The sequence below is a fragment of the Ictalurus furcatus genome, chromosome 10 (assembly GCF_023375685.1).
Source record: "Ictalurus furcatus strain D&B chromosome 10, Billie_1.0, whole genome shotgun sequence".
Classification (NCBI taxonomy): domain Eukaryota; kingdom Metazoa; phylum Chordata; class Actinopteri; order Siluriformes; family Ictaluridae; genus Ictalurus; species Ictalurus furcatus.
The window spans coordinates 5,684,600-5,697,276 of record NC_071264.1 but is presented as its reverse complement, the minus strand read 5'-3'; the positions used below and the strand labels follow the sequence as shown (position 1 = coordinate 5,697,276).

General features: G+C 41.6%; 1 protein-coding gene across 4 annotated transcripts in view; it reads left to right on the top strand.

Moving 5' to 3' along the window:
• The window catches only part of palm1a (paralemmin 1a), a 37,508-nt gene extending 24,831 nt beyond the window's left edge, over nucleotides 1–12,677 (top strand). For 3 of the 4 annotated variants that reach the window (XM_053634477.1, XM_053634476.1, XM_053634478.1), the window contains exons 5-7: nucleotides 1,294–1,402; nucleotides 3,739–3,760; nucleotides 9,214–12,677. In XM_053634477.1, coding sequence (XP_053490452.1) covers nucleotides 1,294–1,402; nucleotides 3,739–3,760; nucleotides 9,214–9,770 — 688 coding nt within the window. In that variant the 3' untranslated portion in view covers nucleotides 9,771–12,677. Of the gene's footprint in view, nucleotides 1–1,293; nucleotides 1,403–3,738; nucleotides 3,761–4,133; nucleotides 4,209–7,674; nucleotides 7,807–9,213 lie in introns of all 4 variants that reach the window. The other variant, XM_053634479.1, reaches the window with a different exon arrangement.

Below are 12,677 nucleotides of genomic sequence, written 5' to 3'. Positions count from 1 at the left end.
TATATTTCTCATATGAATTCACAGGGGTGGCAGTAATTGTTGCATACCTACATACCAATTTTCCACAACCTTCTTTGCTCATCTTTACCAAGGGTGCCAATAACAGTCGAGGGCACCGTACAAGTCCTTCTAGAACAGGTTGTCTCCAGTAGCCATGCTCCTGCTTAGCCAATTTGTCTCAGTTTGCTCATGATAGTGAATGACTAGCATTAGTCTTCTCACTGGCAGGCAGATCAGTGTAATTCTCTCTAGTCCAAATTAAATTCATCCTCTTATGCTATGCCAGCCAGGATCTCAGAGTAGGGCTTTGGCTCCAGTCTGGCACACCACTAAATGTAATCTAGAGAGCTGACATACACATTAAGGCGTAGTGTGAACATAGAGCTTTAAATGAATTATATTAGTATTGCCTTCAAATCAAATCATTGTCTGTCTAAAGAATTCAATTACCTTTAAGTGTGAACCTTTTTAAAATGACATTCTTCCACTTTGTTGATCGCCACAATTTTCATTAACTTGTGCTGAGCTCAAACAACATGGCGTCTTAAAGGAGCACTCCAACCTGACTGTATTTCTAATAAACATGTGACCTTCAGTTCTGTAAAAGTTGACTGAGTTGACTTTTTTTGGTTCAAACGTCTTTCACTGGCAAGTTGGTCTGTTTTTCACTGTCAGTTAAATACCCTACATTATCTGCAATGCAGCATCTTCAACTACATGCTGATCGTGCAGCCAGTGGGAATGAGTCTATCTTGCTTCCATCTCTGCCTAAACAGACTGATGCAACAGCTCTTTAATATATCCGGTTGTCTTACGTCCTCATCTGTATACTCTGCTCAAGCGTATAAGGTTCGAAAGCTTATCAGTGCAATCTCTAAGCTGTATTACATTCCCGAACTTAACAGTCCAACCTTTGCTTCTATGTTGAATTTCTCATTAATAGACATTGAATGTTATGTGAACATCCCTTATCTCTTAAGTCTGAGGCCGTGATAGAAGAAAAATGTTTCTTTGAGTAAATGGCATTGGAACTGAGCTAGCAGTCTGTCCCTGTGACATCAGCACAGCAGACAACTACTGATTTCTCAGGGGAATAACGGAAATACACTTTCAACCCACACCAGAATCACCGTTATCACCTACCAAATCACAAATTTCACGCATATTTTTAACGTGTTTCAGGGTGGATCGTTCCGTTAAATCCTCGTGCGTATATCAAGACGGACTGTACAAAGCAGGATCAGATTCATTAGACTCTCATACCATAACGTATACTCTGTGTTCCTGCTCTAGCCTGGAACAGGAACTGGAGGAGTTGGAGACAGGTGTGTCCGCAACGTCCACCAAAGAAAACCTGTCCGATGCAGCCCAGCAAGAGGAAAGCAAGACTGTAGACAACATGGTGAGTCTTGTGTCTTCACAGGTACAGTAAAACACACAGAGGCTTTCGGGGTAGTTTTGGAGACCTACAGGCTCCATTTACGGACATTTATTAGCCATAATGACGTCCAGATCATATCCTCTAATGCACTTGCATTTACGCACACTCAGCATAGATAGACTTCTGTATCGTATACGCGATGGAAATTTTTCACTCATGACCGAGGAAAGCCGCTGTGGATCGGACGAGGTGGCGACAATTGGTGGGAAATTAACAGCACTTGATCTTCTAGTTAAATCTCCCCGGCCTTAAGAGTTAAGCGTTTTATGAGGGATTTGGAAAGCAGCAGGAACGAGGAATGTTTGGCGTAATTATGGCATCTGATTGTGCTTTCCTGTGCTGATCAACATCCACTTCCCCATCAGGAGAAACTAAATCAGTAGATCAGATTTGTTGTTGCTTTTTTTGGCTCTGGACTTGTGTTCGTCTTTTGAGTAGATTCTCTGGGTGGATCTTTTAATCATCATTAATTAGGAGACCAAAAGCAGATGTGTAATCAGATATGCCACTGAGCTCTCCCTCAGCCCAAACACTGCGATCCAAAAAAGATTTTCAAATTGCACATTCATTCAGACGGAAGCATTAAACATTAAACATTGCATTCATCTTGCTGATCTGAATGATGTATTTCAATCCTAATCCTCCTGTGCTATCACTACATGTTTACATTTCACATCATTTTGTACTATATCGTTACTCTTTTGCACTACCTGTTATATCCGACACCTCCATACTAGATCTGTGTACAGTGTTTCAGTAGATACTGTGTTGTTTTACGTAGCACCGTGGTCCTGGAGGAGCGTTGTTTCGTCTCACTGTGTCCTGTACCAGCTGGCCGGGGTTGAAATGACAACAAAGCCAGATGATTGACTCGACTTGACTGAAAAGGAGACGTTGTGATAATATAATATATGAAATGTGCAGGGGCGGCTGGTATAAATAGGCTAGCAGGCTATCTTCCAAAGATAAAAAAAAAAAGACATCAATATGATGTTTTATTTTTGGCATGGACATCACATTCGCTGTTAACAAAAGTCTGTTTAAGTCTGTTTAACCAAGCACAACAAATCACAGAATGGTAAGAAGACGCAATGCTGGGGCTGATTCCTTTCTAGCCCAGACTCTCAGACGGTTGTAAAGCACCACTTTCATATGGGCTGATTGCTCAACCCTAATCGTTTCATTTTTAGCCCTCCCATCTAATATCACGATCGGCCATTAGTGGAAAATACTGTATGCATGCAGAAGTGGACTTTCTTTGATACGCATTTATGAGTAGATTAGAACTAGATTAGATTAAACCAATTCCCAATTGTCCTGCAGTCTTTCAGCTTGACGTATACTGTTCTTGTGACGCACTGGGGTGTTATACAACCGAGTCGTTTAGCTTTTAAGTAGATTTGCTCAATTGTTACAGTTGTATCTTGAAGAGATAGCTAGCTTAGCAAATTTCTGCTAATTACTTTTTCACAGTTTAACGGTGTCAGTGACTACGTTTACACGAACAGCAATAATCTAATTACTGACCTTATGCTGAATCAGACGTATAATATTCTGATTAAGGTGTTTACATGAGTTGGTTTTTGTTCATGTTTTACGTGTTATAGAACATAGATCGATTAACGTCGCACGTCATGACGTCCCCACGCCACGCCGTCCGACGTTCCCTCCAGAATTTCACGTATCAACATACAGTTGGTCTTCGTTATGGGACCGTATACAGTTTTGGGTGTTTTTATTTTTAAATTTTACGAACGCTTCGAGTGCGATTAATTATTTGTCGTGCTGTACGTGCACACAGAAGACTGCTTGAAGCCGTGGGCCGCGTCCCAAACCGCGTACTTATATAGTAGGTGAGTATTTGGTTTCGGACGTAGCCGTGCTCTCTTGTTTGCCGTGTGTGTACGCGTCCTGTCGCACAGTGCGGTGAAAACTCCCACACGACGTTAATAGTGTGATTAAGGTGTGTAACGCGACTAAAACAGGAATACTCCTCACGTCTTAATACGATTTGTGTTCACATCGAGTATGACTTTAGTCGGATTAAGGCCGTCAATAATCTCTGTTTACATGCTAGTCTCTTAATCAGAGTGTCGTCTTAATCGGGTTCATATCGGAATATCGTTGTCCGTGTAAACGTACTGACTGTGTGAATAAACATTCATTTCTGAAGTCTCTTTAGTATATATAAACGTGTGTTTAATCAGAGTCAAAATAAAAATACCAGCACTGAATAATGGATTAATTGAATTAAAACTGGAATAACCCTCAACTGTGTCTCTGTCTGTCTCTCTCAGGTCATGGGAGACTCCATTAAAGGTAAGCGTTTTGTGTACGTGTGTGTACAGTGACGCTGACTGTCAAAAAAGCACGAAACTATACGACACTCGATATAACCCATTATAATTATTATAATGAATTCAATCTCAACCACAGCTGTATGCTTAATTAATAAAAATGTTATGTCCAAATAAATGTGGTGTCTGAACGTCCGCATCTTCTACCCTTTTATGACCGTAATTTACGAATGAGTACACAGACAGTTATTTGGCTTGTCATGTCACCGATTCAATCTAGGTCCTTCTTCAGTCATCACACTCCTTCAGCATGTGTTTCTCTGTCTTCCTACGTCTACCTGTTATCACTCTGTCCTCCTTTGCTCCTCATATCCTTGTTTCATGACCGTTATTAGAGGTCAGAGAGATCAAAGTTCACCTCAGTCCTCGTCTGGAGAAATTCAGGGGTGACTCTGACATGATGAGAGCAGGTGAGTGCCTGACCAACGTAGCTCATTCAGACATTCAACCCTAACCCTCAGTCCTAACTCCTTGTAGCTGTTTGTTCAAATGAAGAAAAATAAATAGATTGCGATTCTGATTGGACACATGAAAATGCGTGGTTTTTCACGTTAGAACTATCACAGAATGAAACTTTTTTTGGGGGATGGCATCAGTCGTACTTACTCTCATATCCCGAGGCCTTGTCTTACTCATTAATCGAACATTTACATTGTCTGTGACACTGTTGCCTGGAGCGGAGTGGTGAAATGTGCTGGAGGGTCCGATAGAAAGCGTGGGACTGATTTAGTCCTTAGAGCACTCGCAGCAGAGATTTCATTTCCGTCTGTAAATGCTGGCGATTTTTCTTACCAGACATTTTCATTTATTTAAATTATTCTTGAGGGTAAAAGGCTTTGAAAAAGTACGCTACCAGAGATGTCCACTAGAGGTGTCCACACTAGAGCGAGTTCAATTTTGACATACAATAAAGTAGTTTTTTTTTTTTTTTTTTTTAAATAATTGTGTTCTAAATGTCCTTATCTTTGACTTAATCTCGAATATACGCATATACACACACAACGATTAGTATTTCATTTTAGCTAGTGTCGCTGCGAAAAGGTTTCAGGCGCCTCAGTTTAGTGCTTCCCCTCATCGACATTTCATCTAACTCTGATGTGGTGTCTTCTAACGCTTACTGTCTTTTTGTCTGCATGCCCGTGTGTGTCGGTATTTACTTAAAAATGTAAACGCCGAGGAAAAACTGCAGAGTGTGTTATTAGAAAAGCTATATTTAGGTACATTCTTTCACAAAATTTGAGGTTGCCATGGCAGCTGAACTCCTATGAAAAGGTAACCTTGGTGCTGCTGTTGTCATGGCAGCCTGCAGTGGCTGAATACAATACTTAACAAAATAACATCGGAAACAAATGGGCCATCAGCCGCTCTAAAGACAATCATTGGAATCGTAATTGCAGGCTACAAAATATTTATCTTTCTCTGACCCACCATGTACACAAGATTCCACTACTAAGAACTGTTTTGTTTTAAAGTTCCTCGGTAATCAAGAACTAATGAGGTTTGTTTCTCAAACACAAATATTATGTTCCAATGTTTCTTCCTTTCTTCAGTGTCTGCATAACTGTATACTATTTTAAGGAATTCTAAACCCTCTTTTGGGTCCTACACTTTGGTATGACGGTTATATTACAATCCCTTCCATATCCCACATCGATATAAGCTTTCACTTTAGGTAGCCAACATCGGCATGCTGTTGCCGCAGCTGAATGTAAATTCTGTTGTGGTCGTTCTAGAAATCATCACTATGTTTACAATCTACTAAAAATGAGCCGTTGTACCAAGTGACGTACACTGTATGGCCGAAAGAATGAGGACACCTGACCATCGCACTCATGTGTGGTTCACACAATTGTATAGAATGTCTTCATATGCTGTAGCAGTACAATTTCCCTTCATTGAAAGGGTCCAAACCTGTTCCAGTATGACGGTGCGCCTGTGCGCAATAGCGAGGTCCACATGAAAACATGGTGGAAGAACTCGAGTGTCCTGACCTCAACCCCTCTCAGTTCAACCTTTGGGATGAACTGGAACACTAATTGCACCCCAGGTCTCCTCGTCCGACATCAGTACCTGATCTCACTAACGCTCTTGCAGCTGAATGAACACGAATCCCCACAGCCACGCCCCGGAATCTAGCGGAACGCTTTCCCAGAAGAGTGGAGATTATTATAACGGTAAAGGGGGACTACTATTATCTGGGATGGGATGTTCAACAAGTTGATGATGATTGGTGTGATGATCGGGTGTCCACAAACTTTTGCCCATATACCTTAAAGCTATAATTTTACAAGAACTGACCGCTGTGCCCTAGTAGGTGTAAAGTTCGCCGTAAAGAAAACTACTGTGTAATTTAAAATTGAGTTGGAAATGAACAATTCTGCCATACACAGTGTATACGCAGAGTAGAAATGTAAACGTTTCTGTATGTACACATACACAGGAAAGATTATACGACCACAAATAGGCTATATTTATATCAGCCAACATGGTGGTCCTTGGGTAATGTCCTTATTGTGAGAATATTGGCAATAAATGTGATTTATACATTCATCTCTTCAAATGCAGATTAAGTTTGTAGGCATTAGTTATTTTTTCATTGTTATGGTTCGTTATTAAAATGCTGTTAAATGTATGGCTTGATATGTAAACGTCTCGAAACGTCCCGCGTTTATACGTGAGACCAAGTTTAGTGACTGATTTATAATCACTTTACACTTTGCACATCGTGCCTTAAGTGTGTGTAGTGCAATTGAAATTCTACACCGTGCTAGTTTTAATCTAACAACTCTCGACCTATGGTTTAGGATTGACTTTACACCCTGGGTTACGATCGAACTTGTGTTTATCTGGTGCAACAGGTGGCTGATTATTTGCTCTTAACAGTTGTTTTTAAAGTGCACCTATTACGTTTTTTCAGATCTTACCTTTCGTGTAGTGTGTTATCGAGCTGTTTGTGAATGTAAAAAGTCTGCAACGTTTCAAAAATCAAAGCGCACGACAAACGGAGTCATCGACTCGTAAAAGAAGGAGTCGATTCTGAACAGCTGAAACGAGTCGTCAGTGATTCCAGACTTTACTTCCTGTACTAATCTACGTAGGTTTGTAACAAAAAGCCCCGCCTCTGGTGTTCATCGGCCGCTCGCTGACAGCGGTAGACCGATCACAACAGACTGGGACGTCTGACCAATCAGAGCAGAGCAGAGCAGAGCTCTCTGAAAGGAGGAGTTTAGAACGAATCCTTTAGAACGGCTCATTTAACGAGTCGTTTTAGACACTGGGGGAAAACCGGTAACGCTGCAGTTTAAATTATGAGCACGTTAAAGTGTTTTTTGACCTCGGATGCACGTAAATCTATTGTATGAGACCCTTAGGCGCGTTTCAAAACCGTAATAGGTGCGCTTTAAGGCCAGTTATTTAGGATTTTTGTGAAACCAAGTGCAACAGCACCACCAATGGTCATAATAAAAATATATATTATGCCATGAAGTCGTGGCTGGGGCTGATTTCTTTCAGACCCAGACTGTACATTCACCACATAATTCTTATAATGCCATAAATCAGACCTTGGGATTTGATTGCTTAACCCTGATAGTTAAGCTATTGATAGATATTAGATTATAACCTTCACATCTAATTCCATGACCAGCAAATAAATCCAGTAATCCAGTACTGTTTCAAATAAATGCTGCTACGCACTCATATACCAATCTTACGAGGTATTTTGCTCCGATTGTCATATGCAAACGTAAATTGGAGACTCATTTCTACGAGTAAATGAATAAATAAAGAAGAAGGTCAGTGAGTGAGTGACTGTTTATGGGAGAACGAGAGCACACCATTGCAGGATGTTAATCTCTCCTCTTGTTGACCGCCCAGCGATGTACTCCGTAGAGATCACAGTTGAGAAGGACCTGGTCACAGGCGAGACCAAAGTCTTGTCCACCAACACACTACTGCCCAAAGATTTCTCTCATCAGGGGGTCAAAGTGTATGAGGATGAACAGAAAGGTGAATGGCTCAGGAATACACAGATGGATATCCTGTAAAGCTGTTGTAGATACAAGACTGCTTTACGAGAAGTTCACAGTCTGCTTCTTATATCTAAGAACGTTTGGATAAAAAGCGTCTGCTAAATGAATAAACGTAAACGTAAATGCAATACACAGACGGTTAAAAAAAAAAATGTAAGGAGGAGTAGTTTGCGTAGTGTAATCAAGCTTTAGAATCATTAGAAAGCTTTGCATTTGAAATAAACGCAGTCAAAATGACCTGCATAGCAGCTTCTCGTAAAGGTCCGTCAGCTTAGCATGGCTTAATTGTTGGGGTTTTCAGTTATTTTCATCCCAATTTACCGAAAACATATCATTTGCTGCTTGTCCTGAACTCACTTACTAGTTTGTAGGCATGACTTTCACTTTCACTCTGCTTATTTTTAAGATTTTTGTTTGATTTCAGTCGTGTGTGCTTGTAGCTACACCCTTAGCATTTGTCAGTGATTTGTTTCTGACAGTTAAATAAAAACAGTTAGCTTGAGTGTTCGTTTTTTTTTTTTGTGTTTTTTTTTATAAGATGACAATGTTTCAGATACTAATCTGTTTGTTTTCAAGCACGCCTACTACTGTCCAAACGTAGAATCATTCTAATACTTCTAACAGCTAATGCTAATAGCCTACTAGTTCCAAGTTCTCATTTGTCCCGCTTAGCCACTTTGCTCATGGTACGCTAAGCTTGCCGTATGAGTCCTGGGCAGCAAGTGAAGTGAACTTTTCTTTCACCCCACAGTTACTTCACAATCTTCCTCTGGTGGTCATTGATCTCTGTACAAATAAGGCTGTCATAACTATTAATTTGTTTCCCTATTAAAGGAGCAGTTTGTAATATTCAGAGGGCTCGAAAACATAGCCGAGTGTTCTCTGTCCTCCCCAACTGACCTATCCGTTCGATTGCAACAATGATTTCCTTGTGGGTTGCTTGGTAAGAAAAAGAAGCCAAATTAAGGAGAACTGAGCTCTGTTCCAGCTGTGGGTGGAGCTAATTTCTGGGCCAGAAAATTTTTTTAACCAATTTTTTTTTAACCAAACCCAGCGCATGATTACTGCCAATCCGAGTTGTTCTAAGGTACGTTTTTAAAGTTATTCGATTATTGCACGTCTAGAAACACTTTTAAAAATTACAAACTGCATCTTTAAAATATGCTAATGATCGCTTGCATAGAAGTTGATTTAGGGGAAAACGGTGACGTCCGTAATAGATTCCGATAAATAATGAGATCTTAGCACCATTGAAAAGCCAGTACTTTAATACTGAAGGATAGTGCATCTAAATTATGATTATGACAGCCTTGCAGTAGATGGTTTGAATAAGGTATAATTAAGTCTGCTAATGAGATGTAATTCCTTCCTGCGTGTTTTATAGTGGTGCACGAGGTGCGTGGGACAGACGGCCCACTGACCAACGGCATTCACCAGCTCAGCTCGTCCGAAGTGGAGGAACTCATCCTCAAGGCCGACGAGGTCTCCGTAAGCGACGGCGGCAAAGCCACACCCCAAAGGGTGGTGGAGGAAGCCGCGAAGCTTGAAGCGGGAACGGAACAAGTTGGGGTTACTCCGGTCAAAGAGATCACTGGCGTCGAAGCCAAACCATCGCCGGCCGCGCCCCAGACCGACGTAAACGACGCCAGCGCGGAGAAGCCGGTCACTATGGTGTTCATGGGCTACCAGGACGTGGAGGACGAGGACGAGACGAAGAAGGTACTCGGCCTCGAAAGCACTACCGTCAAGGCCGAGCTGGTAGTCATCGAGGATGGAGAAAACAAGAACGGCGCCAAGGAGGACCAGGCGCCACCCAACGGAGGCCCGGCTGAGCCAGCAAAAGCCCAGGAAGAGAAAGGCGAAGAGGGCGACCCTGAGGCCGGCGCCGCTGAAATGAAAAGCAAAGAAAAGCAGCCTTGCAAATGCTGTACCATCATGTGAAAGACTCCTTCATGGGGGAACTTGGAACTTTGGTTTCTCAGATTGGTGCATCGCATCACCTCACAGACAAAATAACACCAACAAAACCGAGAGGGGAGAAAACATCTCGTATCTTTTGATAGAAAGCTCTTCTTTTCTTACTTCATTTGTACCAGTTTTCTATTTTACTTTATTGTTTTTTCCCCCCATTTTCTGTTGTTCCTGTCATATTCTTTAGCCTCCTCTGGATTCGGTTTAGTCGCGACTAAGACAAAAGCTGTTACGCGAGTGGCGCCTGATACTTTCAGCAAGAGAGGTTTGCAGATGAAGCATCATTAGCTCAGCCGACCCGTGTTTGTTTTTGACTCTTTCACCTTGGCGTAAGAAAGACTCAGATATCACTGTAACTATATGATATACAGTATATGAATCATTTAGGGTTAATATATATTTATTTCACGTTCCTTTATCAAGCGCCCTAACATTTGATTGTTATTCTTATTTTTATTATCATTTTTTTTTTGCAGAAGCATGGTGTGTGAAGTGTTCTCTGGTCCTGTTATTGCATTTTATCTTCCTCCAAAAAATGGGTGAGAGGGACTGCCGGGGTAGTTCGGAGGCTGATCGTCTCAAAATTGTGCATAATTCTGCATCTATGACTCATTGAGCTGTGAGTGTTTTCCTTATACTAGAGGACGAGGACGTGTAATGGGATTTGAGTAGTGGAGATGCTTAGCGGTCTGACTTCAACCTTAATATGGCAAATCTGTGTGTGTGTGTGGGTGTGTGTGTGTGTGTGTGTGTGTGGGTATTATTTGCGGTTATGTGTGTCTGTTATTTGAACACTCAACCACTTCTGTCTTATGTCCGGCATTGCCATAAAAGTCACACATTCAGTGGCACTGCAGACCCTCACATTTACTAATACTACATGTTTTAATGCCCCCAACACCCCGCCCCCCTCCCCTTCCCCCTCCCCGGTCCACTGCATTCCTTTTCAAAAAAAAAAACAAACTTAAATCTGCTTAGCCTCTTTGGTTTGGATGGGTGATAAAGGCACTGCCTTCTTTTCTTCTTCATTTTTTTTTTTCTTCTTCCAGTTTTAATTAAACCAAGTCAGTAGCTGCCTACGCAGCGAACCGGCTTCGCCGCCAGTCCAAAGTGGCATCCTGAACATGCCGATGTACACTGCCTTTAATCTCCTCTCAGGCAGAACCCATCCACTCGTTCGAATAAACGATTCATTCGCAGGAGCCGAACCTATGCAAGAACACTCATGCACGCAAGTCAGCGTCAGCAAAGTCATTACGTTCAGTAAAGAAAGAAGAGTGTTGTGGTGTTAGTGTCCATGCGTTCAAGTCACCCTTCTCCGATCGGTCGCCTCACTGATGCCGAATATAGTACGATATCAAATCTTATAGATAATATCTCGTGATCCTGTGTCAGAAAAGCCACTTTAGAAACAAGAAGTTGGTGATTTCTTTCTTTTTTTTTTTTTTTTTTTTTTTTAAATAAGAAGAAGAAGAATAATAAGAAGAAGTGGTGCCGTGACCCTTTAAATCGGCTAGCTATTTATGTCAAATTCCTCATCGGATGGCGTGGTTCGTTCTCTGAGAACTGATTAAAGATTCTTGCGGTGCTAATCGATCCAAACGGTCACGCGGCAACGTTATTTGTTTTGTGAAAACAGCAAGGCTAGCCCCCGTAGCATTAGCTACAAGTGCCGTCAGCATCGCAGCGCATCAGCTTTTGCACCAGAGCACGGTATTTTTTTTTTAAACGTATGTCATTTTTATCGCTAATATTTTTTTGCGTCGTTATATTCATTCATTATCTGTAAACATAATAGTGAAGTACATTATCAGATAACCTAGTAATACGTAGGAGTATGAAGCTGCGCTGCGCTTTTTTCACTGCCGCTACCGCAGTAGTTGGGAGGTAACCGGTGGGTGGCTTGGTAGTGCGCAAGTGCATTGGTATGTATCTGTGCGAGCGTGTGTGTGTGTGTGTGTGTGTGTGTGTGTGTGTTCTCCTTTCAATATAATAGCATTGCCAGTATTTCACTTCTTCTGGGAAGATTTCCATTGGGTGCCTTGTGGCTACAAACGTTTGCTCATTTAGAAAGCCTCATTGTGGTTCATGTAAAGTGTGGTAGTTAATACGGGACCCCTATGTGTCATTGATTTGATTTTCCGATTAAAAGGACCATATTTATAGTATTTCCTTTTGGCGCGAGGTTGTAAGATTGTTAGTCGATGTCCCTTGTGTGGTTATACCAAACCATAAGACAATATCCTGATCTGATCCCTACCTTTAACCTTTAACCCTAACCTACAGGTAATCTCTCCCATCACCCTGACTCACACATAGCACTCTCAGCACCATCACTTACCTCAGACTTGCTCAGCAGCGCACCCTACTGTCTGTCAGTACTAACATTCCAGTTCAGACGTTTTCCACGGGCCCAGAATGCCTTGTTGGCCTGCCCCTCTCCGGGCTGTTTTCTCTTTGTACACGTGCATGCTTTTTATAGATATATTGATCATTATATCTTCATATCCATATCCATCCGTCGGTAATGTCTCCCTCTTCCTGTAGTTGAAGCCCTATATCATCCATAATGTCCGTGAGATTGATGTATTGATCATAGCGTCTAGGAGCATGAGGATTGAAAGCGTGATAGTGTAGATGAGGTCACTTCCTGCGTTGGAGCAAAGCTCTCATCTACTTTAATGCTCCATTTTCTTCCTCGAAGGACAGACCCATCTTAGGTTTTCTTTTTTCTTTTTTTTTTTCTTCGGTGTGTGTGCTCCCACTGCCACGACTCTGTGCGCTTTCTCAGCTGTCAAGGTCTGCTTTCTTACCGACTTGAAAGTGCTGTAGAACGAATTTTAAACGAGATATTAAAAATGTGACGTGCTTTAAGGA